At 35.5% G+C, this 19,956-nt stretch overlaps 1 protein-coding gene across 1 annotated transcript in view; it reads left to right on the top strand.

Annotated features, from left to right (window-relative positions):
• LOC103524402 (T-box transcription factor TBX20-like) overlaps nucleotides 1–19,956 on the top strand; it is a 70,731-nt gene that overhangs the window by 26,236 nt on the left and 24,539 nt on the right. The window contains exons 5-6 of the mRNA XM_026833506.1: nucleotides 403–515; nucleotides 1,967–2,131. Of these exons, the coding sequence (XP_026689307.1) occupies nucleotides 403–515; nucleotides 1,967–2,131 (278 nt within the window). The remainder of the gene's footprint in view (nucleotides 1–402; nucleotides 516–1,966; nucleotides 2,132–19,956) is intronic.

Below are 19,956 nucleotides of genomic sequence, written 5' to 3'. Positions count from 1 at the left end.
GAAGAGTTTGAGAACGAGATGATGAGCACTGATGAGACTTCAGGGAGTGTCCTGGTGTAATTATGTAGAAGTTTGGTTATGAGTAGGCTTGCCAAACGTCCCGAATTGGCCGGGACAGTCCCGAATTTCAGGGGGTGTCCCGGCGTCCCGTTCAGTTTTTCATTTTGGGGCGTTTTGTCCCGAATTTCTATTTTTGTCCCAAAAAAAAAATTCGGGGCACGTTTTTTAACTTTAAAATTAGGTACCTCTATAAATCAGAATTTGTTCTTAACTTGTTTAAATTTGTCATGCTTTCATCAGTTATCTCTTCCACTTTGCTAAACCTTTATAAACGAGAAAATGTTGTATTAAACCGCCTTAAACGAAAAAATGAGCTGGTCCCTTGGATACTCGTTTATCCAGGTTCGACTGTATTATATCCAGACTCTCCGTTCACCGGAGATCAACTCAGGAAACAGGTCGTGTCCTTCGAGAAGGTCAAACTCACCAACAACGAAATGGACAAGCATGGCCATGTAAGTTATGACAACTATGAAATATGATAATATTGATAACTAAATATGTATTTAGATGCCCTGGAGCAAGGAGTGTCGATGGGCTATTACTATATTTACGAGTAGATAGGGCATTGGGAATCCTTTTTTTTTAAATTTGTGGGCGAGGTGCAGTGTTTTCCGGATAGCAATTTTATTGAGACAATTAATTTGGTTCTTCGCCCATAAAGCTGTAAGCTAGGAAGAGATCGTATTCCGATTTCTTCTCCAGTTTCAATGACTCCAGCTGCTTCTCCTGTTTACCTACTACCTACCTGTTTCGTTGAAAAATAATGTCTCCGCCTATTGTTTATGTTCTTCCATTAAAAAAATTCCAGTACACTTCTCTGTGGAGCAATTTCAGAAGTAGAATAAAGGAGAGAGAAAAAAGTCCCCATTTTCTCTTTCTCTCCCGTGCTCGTTCTGAGTTTCTCCGTTTTATACCTCCAGGGTTTCATTCATCATGCCCTAAATTGTCATTTTAATTGTGGCGGATCGTGAACTATACACAGGCAAATTTTCAAGGGCCAATTTTTTTTTCACCTTTGTTTCAACGACATTTGCCTGAGAAATCACATATTATTTCATTGTATATTTTGAAAACGATTTGTCATTTTAATCTCCTCCATCACCTTTACGTCCATTACCATCCAATTCCCTTGTAAGAAAATCTTCTTTCTACTTATTTGTTTTCGGCATGTGGTGCTCAGTTGCCATTGGAATTGTCTTCAATCATGCTTTCATTTTCTATTTTCATTCATTCTTTCATCTTTTCTTCCACGGCCACATGCCGCCCCCCGTGTATTTTTTTAATGTTGGCAATATATTTTTTATAAATTCCTACTTCCTTACCATTGGAGGGGATTTTCATTAAAGTTATTGCAATGCTTTCCTACCTGACAATTTAATACCGAGTGCTTGCTGGCTTTTATGAGCTTTCTGTTGACAAATTTATTTCAACCTGCTGTTCGCATTGTCTGTACTGTTCCTTCTGTAGAATCTTTAGATATTAGATAATCAGTTTGGGAAATAGAAATACAAACATAGATGACAATATTGAAGAATTAGATCGAAATTGCAAAAATAGAACTAGAATGACTAGATCATCTTTCAGTTGAACTTCAATCGATGTACGAGAAATCAGAAAAAGGAAAATCTCTTTTTACAATTTATTACACTGTTTTCTATTTTCCCTACAAATATACGTTGTCATTGTCTGCTAACTACTGAACCAACACAGGATTCAAATGTAAATTTGCGGCACGAACGTTCTACTAAAAGGTTAAAGCGCCTAATTAGACAAAAAAAAAGTGTAAATTTAAATCCTGTGTTGAAAACTGTTCCCTAAACCGTGCAATAACTGAATGTAGAGAAACACTCCATACAGACCATAAGAAGAATAATATTGGAACTCGTTTTGTGTGATTTCACAGCTCGTACTGAACTCAATGCATAAGTACCAGCCGAGGATACATTTAGTCAAAAGGCACGAATCAACTATAAACCATCCTATTACTGATCTTGAGGCAGAGGAGTATAAAACATTTATTTATCCGGAGTCTATCTTCACTGCAGTTACCGCCTACCAGAACCAACTGGTAAGTTCATTTGTTAATCTTTTAGTTTCATCTTTATAAGAACTTTTGACTAGTGTCGTACGGTCGACTTTTTCTTCTTTTTGAAAGTGCCCGTTTAACACAATTTTATGTGTAATCTCTTTTAACAATTGTATTGAATATTCAAAAGCAATGTCAATAGTCCTCTGTACTTCCAATGCTATTATACATATCTCTTACACAACCTTTGAAATCTCTCCCAATCTCATTCAACTCTTCAGGATTCGGTCCAACTCCCTTCGCCAACCAAGTTTTCGGAAATCCTGCACTGTTGGCGCGGGGAATACTCTTTTTTTTTTCAGATATTTCTAATTTATTATTTATTGTCATTTAAACACTCAATAATTCCGTGTACGCTTTCATGTTTCTCTCCATCGGGATTTGTTGTGATCGGCGGTTCTTCACGATCCTTTCTGAACTGAGTTGCGGCAAAGAGATATTATAATAACTGTTAAAACATTGATACTAATTAACCTCTTTGCGTTTCTTTTTGATTTCTTCGTATTGCATCCAATACAGGGTCCGTGAGAATCGGACTGTGGGTCTTTTGCTATCTCCATATCTTTGTGGATCTTTTGGATCATTTGCCTATCTTGTCATTATCTTGGAGGGTTTCAGCAGCCATTATGTATCTTGTTATTTAGGTACTGTTTTGTGATTGGGGTGGTGGATTAGTTAGCTCATGTACGAGTATGGAGTGATGACTTGATGAGAACCCTATGAAAAGCTAGCTCCGTTCTTTTTATAGGGAAGATGAGTATTCATTTGGACTTCACTTGTCTAAAATTAGTGAAGTCCTCTGGATAAATTTTCTCTTTGTAAAAGACGTTGTTGGATTTTTATCACGAGAATCGCGAGACTCTGACTCTGCCTAAGATAGCGATTTCTGATGCATGTTTTGATTTTTGGCATCAATATCTCTACAACATTTTGTAGCCTGTGCTGGTTCTGGAGCATCATTGATGTCTCTGCTGTTTAGAATACTCGGTATATTTTCAATGACGAGATGTTCGTGGTGTCTTACAGTACAGAGAAGTACTTATCTTGTTTTGGTCTCTGTTTTCTATTCCTTCACCAGTGACGAATAGCGTTTGGAAATCCCCAAAGATTTGATAATCAAAAGGTTTTGATTAAATTGTTTCAAAAACACTCAATTGTGATATCAAAATATCAATACTCCTTGTTCTGGTCATGACCCTCAGCTGAATTCAGAGATCATCTCTTTAAATCCTTATTTTCCTGTCAGAATTTGTGTATTCCATGTACTTCTTTAGAATTACCTACTTTGTTTTTATCTTCTCTATGCTTTCCATGCTCTTGGTCGCCACTGTTTCTACTTATCTCGTTTGGACTCTCTTCTGATGCTGCGGTATAATTACAAAGACTACAACTTAACTATAATGTGTAGGTCAAATAGGATAACTAATTGAAAATGTACCCTATGTACATTGATGGGAATTAAGTTCGCTATGTACATTGATAGAAATTAGGAATTGAGATTTTAAAACTATTAAGTAAACCTTAACGAAACCGAATAAAAACCTTGTAAATAAGTAGGTAAACGGAGTACTTGGGATGGAAGACATTGAGATTTGAGTTTAACCATCATTGAAGTTAGAACTGATATTATCTAAATCCCATAGAAAATAATGCACATTTCACAATCAAAAGATAACCCTCAAAAATTAATCCCCACCTAATTTTTGGGGCTTGGGTTAGCTTTGGTGATGTTTAACCTAGATGAGACTAAAAGTCTCCCTCCAAGAGTTACAATTCTGTGCAATGCCCAAGATGACCAACTAAACCTACGTCAAATTTAATAATCTATTGAACCTGATAATCTAGAATATACACAACAGAACAAACTACTGCCCTGCTGTGATACACTGAGTTCTTCTGACATTTTGTTTTAGCAAAATAAAAAACGGACTAAAAAAACTTACATTGTCTATAAAAGACAACTAGATCTTCCACTATGACAACAATATGAACAATATGGTCAACCCGTGAAACGTTTAAATAAATTATTCAAATTATTCCAAATTGTAGCAGCATTCTGTTTCGAATGGGATGAATATAATCGGTCTGAGCAATATCTCAACTGCATAAATCATAATATTAGATTTCTATAAGAAATATTACGAAGAGGTTCAACAATATTTGTGTGTTTAAGTTTGGTGAGCAAGTGAGCGTGAAGATTATTTGGAAGATGGACCGCACAAGTTGCCCAATTAACAAGCACGTCTCTCGTCACACGCTCTCTGCTTGTAATCAACTGCTTCCTCTGAGATACGGGGACAGAAATTAATAGAGTTGCTAGATGAAACTAAAGATAAAACTGATGAAACTACATTGTGAATTGTTATTGTGATTTGTATTATGGTTGAGGATATCCAAATCGCCCAATTTTTTTGGACAATAGGAAATTTTGTAATTATTTTAAATATGTGTCCAATATGGAATTGGTGTGAAGTCGGAGTTATGAATTTTTGGCATCCATTTTTGCACTCAAAATTCTAGGATTCTTCTTGGGACACATTGAGCTTCTTAAGAGCAGGTTTGAGGAAGCGCTTCTGAATCCCAGAGTTATGTATGTTTGGATTTATTTTTCATAAACCATGTTTCTTTTTCACATTTCTTGACATCTTCTTTTTATCCAAGTGTTGTTAATTTTTTTATTAGATATTATTTCGAGGTATTAAAATTATATTTATTGCTTTATTATTAATGTGCTGCGAGTTATCTGTGTGCTCTCAGCAGACACTATTATTTCAGTAAAGCGTTTGCTTGTAAACTTGAGCAAACACAACACATCAAGTAAAATGATGTTGTCTAGATTTCACCATTTACAAGATTTGCATTAAAATGATTCTGTTTGATTCACTCTGCTTAGTAAATCACTTTTCTTGACATCTGCTTTCTCTAATTAATTACGAATTGTTTGGATAGTTGACCAAGAGTTTTCAGTAGACTTTATGTACCTACATGTATAGGTATTAGCTACTCTTTCAGAGATAATAGATTATAATATTAGTACTCTGAGATATCACAGGAAATGTCTTTTTTTTTGTACTCATAAGTTATAACCACAAGCTTTCACAAGACCATTCAATTTCCCTTTTTCTCATCTCGTATTATTTTCTGTCTCAAAATAATATTGCTCAAAATGAAATAAACAATTTATTGATATTTTTATTAGATCTTTGCAATGGTAATTAATAGAATAGCATTACCTACCCACATGATCAGTAATGCAATTTGCATAATCAAGTAGAGGTACTTCAGATTAATCCGTGCCATATTGAAGCCTTTACTTAGAAACACTTTAACCTAAGCCATTACTTTTAAATACATGTAATACGTCCGCGCCTCTCCTAGGTATAATGTTGGATCATAAAGAACTATTAGAAGTAAGTGTACTTATAGGTGATTTACATAAAGTATAACAAATTAGCACCGAACTGTGTAAAGTTTCGCAGTAAGACCCCGATATTTAAACGTAATTGCCAAGAACTATCATTACCTAAATACCTACTGTCTTACCATGAACCGATACCTTAATATTTAGCTATTAGACACACAAGAAACGGCCTCAATATTTAGACATTACCTACCTAGTAGATAGGGTAGACTTCTACATTAGAAAATTATACCAATATACCAAGTCAAAGCTCACGAATGTCGAAATGTAGGTAGAACACTATTGCAAATGATTAGACATGAAATTGTCAGCATTGCAAGTAACTTCCATTTCATCATTTGAAGTTAGCACATCTGTTAAAAGCTGTAACATAAATATGGAATTATGAGCCGTAATGGACTAGAAATCCAATATACCAAGTCAAAGCTCACGAATGTCGAAATGTAGGTAGAACACTATTGCAAATGATTAGACATGAAATTGTCAGCATTGCAAGTAACTTCCATTTCATCATTTGAAGTTAGCACATCTGTTAAAAGCTGTAACATAAATATGGAATTATGAACCGTAATGGACTAGAAATATCTAAATTTATCAACAAACATTGATGTTATGTAGGCACGACAATGTATAAACAGAACTTCGAAGACATCCTTCAAAATTTTCCAAAATACACACTTGATGAACACTATGAACATAAACACACTGACCATAACTTTTAACTTTGTTGAAGAATAGATCATAGAGGACATACGAGAGAATATGAGCGAACTTGCGTTCAACGTTAACGTATTTGAAGACGAATACACCTCACATTTTTACTCACTACATTTCTAAACCCGCCCGGGGGCCACGCGAAGATATTAAGCATCAATTAGGAACAACTTTTTCTTTGATGTTATGGATTATCTATAACACAGCATATCGGAACCGCGCATACAGGGTGTTCACACAGGTTAGGGAACCTTGATAGATTGATGACCAGCTTGTCACTCATTTTGACATATGACATCTGAGTGACCGAGTCCTTTGTGTGGACTGGATAATTACTTGCCTCAATATTGGTACATTTACGTTCGTGACAAGATCTTTTTCATATTGTTTGTCTAGAACTTTAGGTGAGCAAATTGATTCTGTACTCCAACATGTCCTCATTCTCCTCAACGAAATGATACCTAATGTGAGTCCTGCGTAATCCTATTGTAGTGCTGATCTGGTCGTGTACAAGGCGATACATTGGACTCTACGTATGACTCCAGATCTTAAACGCTTCCCGAGGGACGGTTTACCCAACCCATCCATCAATATCGTGAACATATTTCTGATGAGAATACATGCAACTGATCTCAAGCATGTCAGAATATTAGCTATCATTAGACCTAATTCTCCTGCTACAACCTGCTAGTTCTCCAGGTATAACAGCAGTATCGCTTACACGTACAACACATCTAATATGGGTTTCTCGTATACAACGCCAGTAGTTTAATTTACAAATCAATAACTTATAATTTTCATAAATATTGATTACATGTTTCGGAAGAGGATCAAAAGGAATACATGTCTGTAAGTTTTTTAGGGGCGGTCTTCGTCTACTAGTGATCCTACAAGAGCGCGGTGTAGACCTGTAATTTACTCTCCGCAGTGTTAGAACCGACACCTATCAATTACCCGACGGCCTGATTTCTTCATTATTCTCAACACCTCTCGAACGCTTTAGTCTTTAGCGTCCGGGTGATTTTCATTTTAATTTTAAACTGTTATCTTGCTAGGTTGTGAACTTGTTTCTATTTGACAATATTAGGCGCCGACAAAGAGATTTTTGTTTCAGAAGATTTTTCTCTTTCCTTGGGTTAATATCTCACTTTTTGTACGGTACGTATCATTAGGTTGAGAGTTGTGTGTTTGTGTGCAAATTATAGGAATTTAATATTTCTGAGTTTTTTATTGATAAATAATTACTGTTCTCACTTGTAATGTTCTCACATTCCTTCTCTGTTCCTATAATGGGCATCTGGCCTTACTGTTTTCTCGTGTTCGTCTGGCATAATTACCCATGACTTCTTCTTCAACAGCAACAGTGCTAAAATATGTATCTTGTTCTCTAATGGGCATCTGGCCTTACTGTTTTCTCGTGTTCGTCTGGCATAATTACCCATGACTTCTTCTTCAACAGCAACAGTGCTAAAATATATTGTTCTTGATGCTTTTGCTGTTTTGACATAAATACATAGTGCTACTAATAGCAACTGAACTCTTATTGATGCATGAGGGAGTTTTCTTTTGAAGTCTCATGTCTTTGAATTTGAAAAAAAAGGCCATTAGACCTCAGAGAAGTGTTTCCCCTTTTGAGACTTAAAAATAGTTGAAAACTTATATTACCCTCAAAAAACTACTGAAACCAACAGATACGATTTGACTCTAGTAATCATCTTACTATCGGAAATTATTCATTTTCAAACGCCGCTCCCTGATGGATTACAAATGACCAGAGACTTAACATACCAATGAATACATAGTGCTACTAATAGCAACTGAACTCTTATTGATGCATGAGGGAGTTTTCTTTTGAAGTCTCATGTCTTTGAATTTGAAAAAAAGGCCATTAGACCTCAGAGAAGTGTTTCCCCTTTTGAGACTTAAAAATAGTTGAAAAACTTATATTACCCTCAAAAAACTACTGAAACCACAAAGGAAACAAATACGATTTGACTCTAGTAATCATCTTACTATCGGAAATCATTCATTTTCAAACGCCGCTCCCTGATGGATTACAAATGACCAGAGACTTAACATACCAATGAACCGGCACCCTAATCCTCAAAACCGATCCGCCAAAATGGACACTATTTTAATCGCCCTATCCATAAGAAACGTCAATCAAAACGAAAATTGAATGCGATATTTTGAGAAATTATAAGAGGAAATGAGCAATTCTTTGATGATTTCAAAAGAAATCTTGAAGATGATTACCCAGGTTGATTGGAAGAATATTAGGGGACCGCCCCAAGGTGTTTTTCTCGCACCTCGACTGTTCTTACAATGGGATGTTCAACTTCTATTGTGTGATTATGATTCTTGATGTTCGTTATGATGAAGGTTGAGGTATCCATGTACAATGTAGGTAGAACACTATTGCAAATGATTAGACATGAAATTGTCAGCATTGCAAGTAACTTCCATTTCATCATTTGAAGTTAGCACATCTTTCTGTTAAAAGCTGTAACATAAATATGGAATTATGAACCGTAATGGACTAGAAATATCTAAATTTATCAACAAACATTGATGTTATGTAGGCACGACAATGTATAAACAGAACTTCGAAGACATCCTTCAAAATGTTCCAAAATACACACTTGATGTACACTAGGTATGAACATAAACACACTGACCATAACTTTACTAGAAATATCTAAATTTATCAACAAACACTGATGTTATGTAGGCACGACAATGTATAAACAGAACTTCGAAGACATCCTTCAAAATTTTCCAAAATACACACTTGATGAACACTATGAACATAAACACACTGACCATAACTTTTAACTTTGTTGAAGAATAGATCATAGAGGACATACGAGAGAATATGAGCGAACTTGCGTTCAACGTTAACGTATTTGAAGACGAATACACCTCACATTTTTACTCACTACATTTCTAAACCCGCCCGGGGGCCACGCGAAGATATTAAGCATCAATTAGGAACAACTTTTTCTTTGATGTTATGGATTATCTATAACACAGCATATCGGAACCGCGCATACAGGGTGTTCACACAGGTTAGGGAACCTTGATAGATTGATGACCAGCTTGTCACTCATTTTGACATCTGAGTGACCGAGTGTGTGGACTGGATAATTACTTGACGTCAATATTGGTACATTTACGTTCGTGACAAGATCTTTTTCATATTGTTTGTCTAGAACTTTAGGTGAGCAAATTGATTCTGTACTCCAACATGTCCTCATTCTCCTCAACGTAATGATACCTAATGTGAGTCCTGCGTAATCCTATTGTAGTGCTGATCTGGTCGTGTACAAGGCGATACATTGGACTCTACATAATATGACATAATATGCAGCATATCGGAACCGCGCATACAGGGTGTTCACACAGGTTAGGGAACCTTGATAGATTGATGACCAGCTTGTCACTCATTTTGACATATGACATCTGAGTGACCGAGTCCTTTGTGTGGACTGGATAATTACTTGCCTCAATATTGGTACATTTACGTTCGTGACAAGATCTTTTTCATATTGTTTGTCTAGAACTTTAGGTGAGCAAATTGATTCTGTACTCCAACATGTCCTCATTCTCCTCAACGAAATGATACCTAATGTGAGTCCTGTGTAATCCTATTGTAGTGCTGATCTGGTCGTGTACAAGGCGATACATTGGACTTTACGTATGACTCCAGATCTTAAACGCTTCCCGAGGGACGGTTTACCCAACCCATCCATCAATATCGTGAACATATTTCTGATGAGAATACATGCAACTGATCTCAAGCATGTCAGAATATTAGCTATCATTAGACCTAATTCTCCTGCTACAACCTGCTAGTTCTCCAGGTATAACAGCAGTATCGCTTACACGTACAACACATCTAATATGGGTTTCTCGTATACAACGCCAGTAGTTTAATTTACAAATCAATAACTTATAATTTTCATAAATATTGATTACATGTTTCGGAAGAGGATCAAAAGGAATACATGTCTGTAAGTTTTTTAGGGGCGGTCTTCGTCTACTAGTGATCCTACAAGAGCGCGGTGTAGACCTGTAATTTACTCTCCGCAGTGTTAGAACCGACACCTATCAATTAAAAAGGAATACATGTCTGTAAGTTTTTTAGGGGCGGTCTTCGTCTACTAGTGATCCTACAAGAGCGCGGTGTAGACCTGTAATTTACTTTCCGCAGTGTTAGAACCGACACCTATCAATTACCCCGACGGCCTGATTTCTTCATTATTCTCAACACCTCTCGAACGCTTTAGTCTTTAGCGTCCGGGTGATTTTCATTTTAATTTTAAACTGTTATCTTGCTAGGTTGTGAACTTGTTTCTATTTGACAATATTAGGCGCCGACAAAGAGATTTTTGTTTCAGAAGATTTTTCTCTTTCCTTGGGTTAATATCTCACTTTTTGTACGTTACGTATCATTAGGTTGAGAGTTGTGTGTTTGTGTGCAAATTATAGGAATTTAATATTTCTGAGTTCTCTTGAAGACAGTTAGGGAGGAATTGATTACACAAAAAGAACGAACCCAATAAATTTTGAAAAGAAAAAGCTGAAACTACAAAATATTAAAATAATTTGGAAAATACTTTATCACTAGATTTACTGGCAGCAGACTACTAGAAGTACTTTTAGCCCTTGGGGCAAAGGTAAGTCTCATAAAGTAATTTCAAGAATGTTATAGCTAAATACACATTTCACAAAAGTAAGTAAACGTAAAGAATGTCCGAATGTGATAAAATAGCAACTGAGATTGTTTTAAAAATATAGTGAGCAATTAGCATTATGATTAACTATGGAAATCTCGTGCCACATTCTGTTCTGGGGCCAAGTTTCACTGCCAACTTCTACGAACAAGTAGCCACAACATGCTTTATATTTATGGTTTTGGTGACCCACCCAAAAACCAGTGATATAGTTCTGTGATTCTAAATTAACTAGATTTACATACCTACATGCAACTCAGAGACAGAGATCCTTGATAACCGGAGAAATGTGTTCTTTGGAAGGAGTAACTAGATTTACATACCTACATGCAACTCAGAGACAGAGATCCTTGATAACCGGAGAAATGTGTTCTTTGGAAGGATAAACAGGGACATAAAGTTCCAACAGAATTCCTTGAAATACGTCATGTTCAAGTTTAATTTACTCATGTACATATCTATGACCACATTCATTTTCAAACGCCGCTCCCTGATGGATTACAAATGACCAGAGACTTAACATACCAATGAACCGGCACCCTAATCCTCAAAACCGATCCGCCAAAATGGACACTATTTTAATCGCCCTATCCATAAGAAACGTCAATCAAAACGAAAATTGAATGCGATATTTTGAGAAATTATAAGAGGAAATGAGCAATTCTTTGATGATTTCAAAAGAAATCTTGAAGATGATTACCCAGGTTGATTGGAAGAATATTAGGGGACCGCCCCAAAGTGTTTTTCTCGCACCTCAACTGTTCTTACAATGGGATGTTCAACTTCTATTGTGTGATTATGATTCTTGATGTTCGTTATGATGAAGGATGAGGTATCCATGTACAATTTTGACAGGGATAAACAGCACAACAATACAAGAGGGGTTTAAATAACGCCAACAAAGATGATCCTGATCTTATTACAAAGGATTCTTTTGTATGCCGGGTAATAGATATTGGATATTCAATCACTATTCTTGACTCCTCAAGTACCTACCTACCGTCATCATATATGATGTTCTGTGATTGGTTCAGAGTTGTGTCACTTGTATGCAGGAGGGTTGTATGGAGATTGTTTCAGAAGAAAGTTTGTATCTCATTGATGTCCAAATGCCCAGACGCAGTTCTTTCAACAAAACGATCAATTTACTTCGTGGTAAGGGAAACCTTGAACTACATACTCACATTATTTGAAAATAATATCAACACCTTTATTGTGTCTAAAGAAATCCGAGAAATAATTATTACGTTGAAACATAATAGCAAAGAAACAACTTTCAGCAATCAAAATTCTTCTAAACATGTGGAAAAAACCATCATTATAATGGATTTAAAATTGATTTTCCCCCACGTAATTTCAATAGAGCCAAGCAAGGTATTATTTTTTTATTCAGTTTTTTGGTCGCGTTTATTATACGAAAATTATAATTTTAGTAATATCAAATTTTTAACACAGTAATTTGGAAGCTATTTTGATTACTACACCGTGCTAACCTAATTACTGTTTGTGGTGGGCCCGTATGTAAATGTTGTAAACATGTTTCTAAGAACTACCATGAAGTTTGTGTTTCGTACCTTCAATCTTACACTAGAGAAACTGTGGTTGTTAATGTTTACTAATGAACATTGGCTAGATTTGAAGTCAATGAGCAAATTAGTCTGCCAAATATTTATTGTGATTTAACTCGTTTTTCTTGTACCTTTTAGCTTTTAGGAAAAAAAATTCAAAAATTTCTTTTTACTTCTCTCGATCTATGATCTATTGGAGATAAAAAAAAGTAAACAAAACACGAATGATAATACAGTGTTGCCAGATTGCACATTGGAAAGGTTGGCCGTATTTTTTACTGCTAAATGTAAGGGTGGGGGATTTTGTACGATAATGCACATTTTCTTGTACGGATTTTTGTAAGAACCTCCCATTCACAAAATACCTACCTAGAATTTTCGTTACCCCAAGGAGCAAGGCATGATTTCAAAAGAAATCTTGAAGATGATTACCCAGGTTGATTGGAAGAATATTAGGGGACCGCCCCAAAGTGTTTTTCTCGCACCTCAACTGTTCTTACAATGGGATGTTCAACTTCTATTGTGTGATTATGATTCTTGATGTTCGTTATGAAGAAGGATGAGGTATCCATGTACAAGCCAAAGTGTTTTTCTCGCACCTCAACTGTTCTTACAATGGGATGTTCAACTTCTATTGTGTGATTATGATTCTTGATGTTCGTTATGATGAAGGATGAGGTATCCATGTACAATTTTGACAGGGATAAACAGCACAACAATACAAGAGGGGTTTAAATAACGCCAACAAAGATGATCCTGATCTTATTACAAAGGATTCTTTTGTATGCCGGGTAATAGATATTGGATATTCAATCACTATTCTTGACTCCTCAAGTACCTACCTACCGTCATCATATATGATGTTCTGTGATTGGTTCAGAGTTGTGTCACTTGTATGCAGGAGGGTTGTATGGAGATTGTTTCAGAAGAAAGTTTGTATCTCATTGATGTCCAAATGCCCAGACGCAGTTCTTTCAACAAAACGATCAATTTACTTCGTGGTAAGGGAAACCTTGAACTACATACTCACATTATTTGAAAATAATATCAACACCTTTATTGTGTCTAAAGAAATCCGAGAAATAATTATTACGTTGAAACATAATAGCAAAGAAACAACTTTCAGCAATCAAAATTCTTCTAAACATGTGGAAAAAACCATCATTATAATGGATTTAAAATTGATTTTCCCCCACGTAATTTCAATAGAGCCAAGCAAGGTATTATTTTTTTATTCAGTTTTTTGGTCGCGTTTATTATACGAAAATTATAATTTTAGTAATATCAAATTTTTAACACAGTAATTTGGAAGCTATTTTGATTACTACACCGTGCTAACCTAATTACTGTTTGTGGTGGGCCCGTATGTAAATGTTGTAAACATGTTTCTAAGAACTACCATGAAGTTTGTGTTTCGTACCTTCAATCTTACACTAGAGAAACTGTGGTTGTTAATGTTTACTAATGAACATTGGCTAGATTTGAAGTCAATGAGCAAATTAGTCTGCCAAATGTTATTTAAATCTACATCTTAGCTATTTTTAAATCGTTAATAAGAGCAATCAGGTATGCTGTATTTAAATATAAATACCAGTGCACCATTTTGCATTTCACACTAGATTTAACAATTATTATGCTGAGAAGAATTCTCCATTTCACATTAGATAGGTACTTCATAAGCAGTCCATCATTTGGACCTACCTCTATGATTCTATTTAGATCAGAAAACACTTTTCTCTCTTTAATAAAAGCCATCTTCAAATATGAACATTTTAACACACCTCTAATGGAACTATTGATAAACTGGTATATACATAACTGGATTACTTCAAAATGTAGCAAATAGCAAAGATATTCATCTCAAAACAGTTTGATGAAATTTCAGCGAACAGTTTCAGCAAGAAGCAATCTACCGACAGTACCATACTCGCTTGTGTGACGTCTGCCAAATGTTATTTAAATCTACATCTTAGCTATTTTTAAATCGTTAATAAGAGCAATCAGGTATGCTGTATTTAAATATAAATACCAGTGCACCATTTTGCATTTCACACTAGATTTAACAATTATTATGCTGAGAAGAATTCTCCATTTCACATTAGATAGGTACTTCATAAGCAGTCCATCATTTGGACCTACCTCTATGATTCTATTTAGATCAGAAAACACTTTTCTCTCTTTAATAAAAGCCATCTTCAAATATGAACATTTTAACACACCTCTGATGGAACTATTGATAAACTGGTATATAACTGGATTACTTCAAAATGTAGTAAATAGCAAAGATACTCATCTCAAAACAGTTTGATGAAATTTCAGCAAGAAGCAATCTACCGACAGTACCTACCATACTCGCTTGTGTGACTTGTGATGCCGTGAAAATATTCGGACAACATACAAGTTGATATCAAATAAATGTTTCGCCACATTTAAGCTCATTAGGAAGAGATTTTCTCGTAATTATTTACATTAGTAAGTCACAAGATTTGCTTAATGAAATTTCAATGGCCCTTGAAAATAATTATTCGTGTATAAAACAACGTCTGTGCTATAACACTTGTGTTTCGAACGTAATTATGAAGTGTTATTTTTCAAAAGAGAGGTGCGCAATTAATAAAGTATGTTGTATATTTTTGTGTGATGTTGTGATGGATGTTGGTGAATTGCTGTATGGTGAACATACGTTGTAATCAGTCTACTTATACCTCGTTGTACGATTGTCATTTGAACAACTGTGAAGATATACTCCTATCTAACAACCTATTTACATCTAATTCTAATTATGACATCTAGGAATCCAAAGTGAACACTTTGCCCACGATTTATCAAACCAACTTTTCTAGCTAAGTATGATATTTCCTTTTATTACAAAACAAAAAGTACACAGCTTATACGTAAGTCATGGAACTTACTGATTATTGTCTTTTGGTGTTATTCTTAAATTATCAAGCTATAACTTGCCCAGTGATGAAATGGAAAGCAACAACATTTCTACCTAATTCAATTATTGAGTATTTCATTTCTCATCTTCAAACATAATTAGCATAGTCTTGGGTAAAAGATCTAAAGAAGAAACGATAATATTCTTTTTCAGTCTTGCGTCAATTTCATTAACGATGTTCCTTCTCGCTTTAACGTTGTTCTTGCTGTTAGAGCTCAAAATTACGACCTGTTGACAAACATATTGACTCTTCTTTTAAATGTTTCTTCGCTCTCTGAACGTTTTTTGATAGATTTTTTTTTTTCCTAATAGGATTTCTAATAACGCATTTATTAGACGTTATGGTATTGCCTAATGTTTTTGTTCATAATTATATTGTGGCAAATATAATGGTCTGTGGTGATGCCACCTAAGTTGCGAGAAGTTTTGTTGTTTCTTCGCACATGTTTATTGAGATAGGATGTGATGAATTGGGAGCGTTTCAATGAAATTCTTTTAATGTGTTCAGAACGGGATCTTGATTGCAATTGTGTCTCGATCGTTTTATAGGTTTTTATGTAATTTTCTGTCATTTCGTCTTGGGGATATTGAGTTTGAAGGTTTTAATTCTTCAATAGGAAACTTGTGGTTACGCTCATCAAATTAACCTACGTAATTATGTGCAGGCCACCTCAGTTTTATCATGCATAATTATGGGCGTACTTACATGGATAATATCATGAGTTCCTTTTCCTACCCAAGCTCAGTAGACTTGGTGTTTAGATTCGCAATAATTGGCGTCATCACACCAAACTTAACATATCCCAGAACAGAGTTCTGTCTCTTTTTGAACAATGCTGTTGCCGTGAAAATGTTGCCACCAACATTAACAATACCTCTATTTTCACAATTAAAAATATGCTGGTTTCACTTACAACAATACGTCAAGAAAATACATCATACTTACTTCAAATTATTTATGTAATAGGTACAAAGCAGAAGAAAAAAGTGTCCCCCAAAACCGTCATAACTCATTTTTGAGAAAATTAATGTTGGCAGATGTGAGATTTGTTTAATTTATATGCGAGCAAATTTTCGAGCGGATCCCTTTCAGTGTTGAACGACCCAAATTACCACTTATCCATAAACATGGTTTTGCATTATTCATGTCATAATTTTAAGATGTTTGTATTGTCATAACAACATCTTTTAATACTTTCCACATATCCACTTCAAACACTGTTACAGTATTAGCTAACAATTTTGTCAGTTGAACCTAGGTATTTAAACATTTTAAACAACCAAATGATACTGATACTGTAGTAAAAAAAATGTCTCTCAAAAAATTAATTTAAAATTCATCTTCAGCCCAATTTTAGGACCTTTTCCAAACTGCGGCATCGAACTTGTTAGTATTGAAAGTGTCGTCCCGAAATTTCTCATTCATTTGATTATGAACGAGGAACCTCTTGTTTATCTTTCATGTAGACGACTATGTGTGTTACAGTATGAACATAAACACACTGACCATAACTTTTAACTTTGTTGAAGAATAGATCATAGAGGACATACGAGAGAATATGAGCGAACTTGCGTTCAACGTTAACGTATTTGAAGACGAATACACCTCACATTTTTACTCACTACATTTCTAAACCCGCCCGGGGGCCACGCGAAGATATTAAGCATCAATTAGGAACAACTTTTTCTTTGATGTTATGGATTATCTATAACACAGCATATCGGAACCGCGCATACAGGGTGTTCACACAGGTTAGGGAACCTTGATAGATTGATGACCAGCTTGTCACTCATTTTGACATCTGAGTGACCGAGTGTGTGGACTGGATAATTACTTGACGTCAATATTGGTACATTTACGTTCGTGACAAGATCTTTTTCATATTGTTTGTCTAGAACTTTAGGTGAGCAAATTGATTCTGTACTCCAACATGTCCTCATTCTCCTCAACGAAATGATACCTAATGTGAGTCCTGTGTAATCCTATTGTAGTGCTGATCTGGTCGTGTACAAGGCGATACATTGGACTTATGGGTAGGAAAATAAACTCAATATCTCTCAAACCCTTTTACTAATAAGTAGTGGATAAGGTGTTACAACCAGAACATCAGATGTATATAATAGATACAACACTTACGTAGGCATCTCACAATTCATCAAACTCCAACCTTAAGAGAACTCAGAAGTCACGACAACTTCTTATTTAAAAGTGATAAAAACTTTTTTCTTCAAACTACCGCTGAAAAAATATAAAATCTGTGTAAGAAATTCTTTACGGTATATATTTTATAATATATCTGTACGAGAGGACTATAATTAAATTTTTATGTCCCAAGTAATTATGGATGGATTATGGTTTTTGTCTGTAATTGCCATATGTATGTATTCAAAAGCTATTAATAATTACACTCTTAGTAACAGAGTCCTTTTTGTTCTGAGCGGTCAGTTTAGTGCTCATGGAATTTGTTAAAAATACGAGAAAATTGGAAACCGAAGAACGTAGAATTTATTACAATAAATTATTAGCAACAATTTTTTTTCTGAAAAGGGAAATTTTAGGAGACAGCCTAAAAGAACTTTATTACTCTTTGATTCTCCTTCAGAATTTGGAATTGGGGTACTAATGGCAAAAATACTTCAAAATTTTTATGTAGGTAAAGCTACATGATAAAATTGCCTAATCTGAAACCATCTTCAATCTGTTGTAGAGCAAAAGGTTTGAGAGTGTTGAGGTAAATAATGAAACCATAGACTCTCAAGGTAACCGATTTGTTGATTGGTATCAATCTGTTGTAGAGCAAAAGGTTTGAGAGTGTTGAGGTAAATAATGAAACCATAGACTCTCAAGGTAACCGATTTGTTGATTGGTATTTTATGTGGCGACTATCACGGCCTCTTATGTTACGAGTAGTTACCATTTGGGTTCGTGAAGGTACCTTCTCAAATGCTAAGCCATTATGTTTGGTAAAGCTTAAGAATCATCTGGGAATAAATACTTACCTATTGTGAAACACGTACAATTTGCACGAGTACGCAACCTTAATGGAAATCTAAAACAAACCAATTTGTCTGTTGCAGAGAGACCATGGAATCGATGTTAAACGAGCAGCATTTCTTGCGTGCGCCTTTACTGGAGAATTCAAACCTAACACTGGAGGAGCGGGCATTATACATGGCTCGTAGCCAACTTTATCTACAGGCCGCCGCCGCTGCTGCTGCCGGGCCATACGGTCTCAACCCCATGGCTCTCTACGGCTCAACTAGTAGCAGTGTCATGCCAGCTGCGCTATGGAACCGTTGGGCCTGTCTAGGTATCGCAGCTCAGCAGCAACAGCAACAGTTAGCCGTCGCTACGGCTAGTTGCTCCTCTTCAACGTCCCCATCCTCTCCACCCGCCCTACCCCGACCCATGTACCCGGGGATGCAACAGCGGTACTCCCCATACTTTGTACCCATGAGCTCAACCCCCACCAGTCCTGACTGACAAACGCATATCTCGTCTAAGTGTAAATTGTTTCACTGGATGAACTGCGGGTTCATTAAAATCTTTGAAAACGGAATACCATGTCCAGTACTAGTCCTGAGGATGGCATCATGAGATGCTGAAACCTGTTGACCCCTTTCTACCAATAAAGTGGTTTATTTAGTCAAGACTGATTTTCTCATTAAATTCGTCAAAAGCCGCATTCCCGATCTCAAGTAACGTGTTAATACACGAAGCACTCCCCAAAGGAAATTTCCTTATAAGTTTTTAAAAAAAAAAAAAAAAAAAAAACTTGACGATTTCGTCTTTAAATGATTTTCACAATTCTATTGCTACATCAAGTTTGACTTTGATTTTCGTAAATTGACACTTTGTTGAGGTCAAGCTTGTTTAGTTTCTGGAAGTAAATACTGGAGGAATTGATAACACAAAAAGGGCCATTAAAATTGAAAAGAAAAGCTGAAACTACAAAAAATATTAAAACATAATTTGGCAAATACTTCTTCGATATCATAGATTCACTAGTAGCAGTACTTTTAGTCCTTGGGACAAAGGTGAGATTCTTAAAAGTAATGTCAAGAATGTCAAATACATATTTCACACACCTACATAAGTAAACGTAAAAAATGTCCGAATGTGATAAAATATCAGCTGAGATTGTTTTAAAACACAGCGAGCAATTAGCATATGATTAACTATGGAAATCTGCTACATCTACTGTTCTGGGGCCAAGTTTCACTGCCAACTTCTACGAACAAGTAGCCACAACATGCTTTATATTTATGATTTTAGTGACCCACCCAAAAACCAGTGATATAGCTCTGTAATTCTAAATTAACTAGATTTACATACCTACATGCAACTCAGAGACAGAGATCCTTGATAACCGGAGAAATGTGTTCTTTGGAAGGATAAACAGGGACTTAAAGTTCCAACAGACTTC

This window comes from Diaphorina citri, unplaced genomic scaffold (genome assembly GCF_000475195.1).
Source record: "Diaphorina citri unplaced genomic scaffold, Diaci psyllid genome assembly version 1.1 scaffold97, whole genome shotgun sequence".
Classification (NCBI taxonomy): Eukaryota; Metazoa; Arthropoda; class Insecta; order Hemiptera; family Psyllidae; genus Diaphorina; species Diaphorina citri.
The sequence above is the reverse complement of the archived record's forward strand: the minus strand, read 5'-3'. Positions and strand labels throughout refer to the sequence as shown.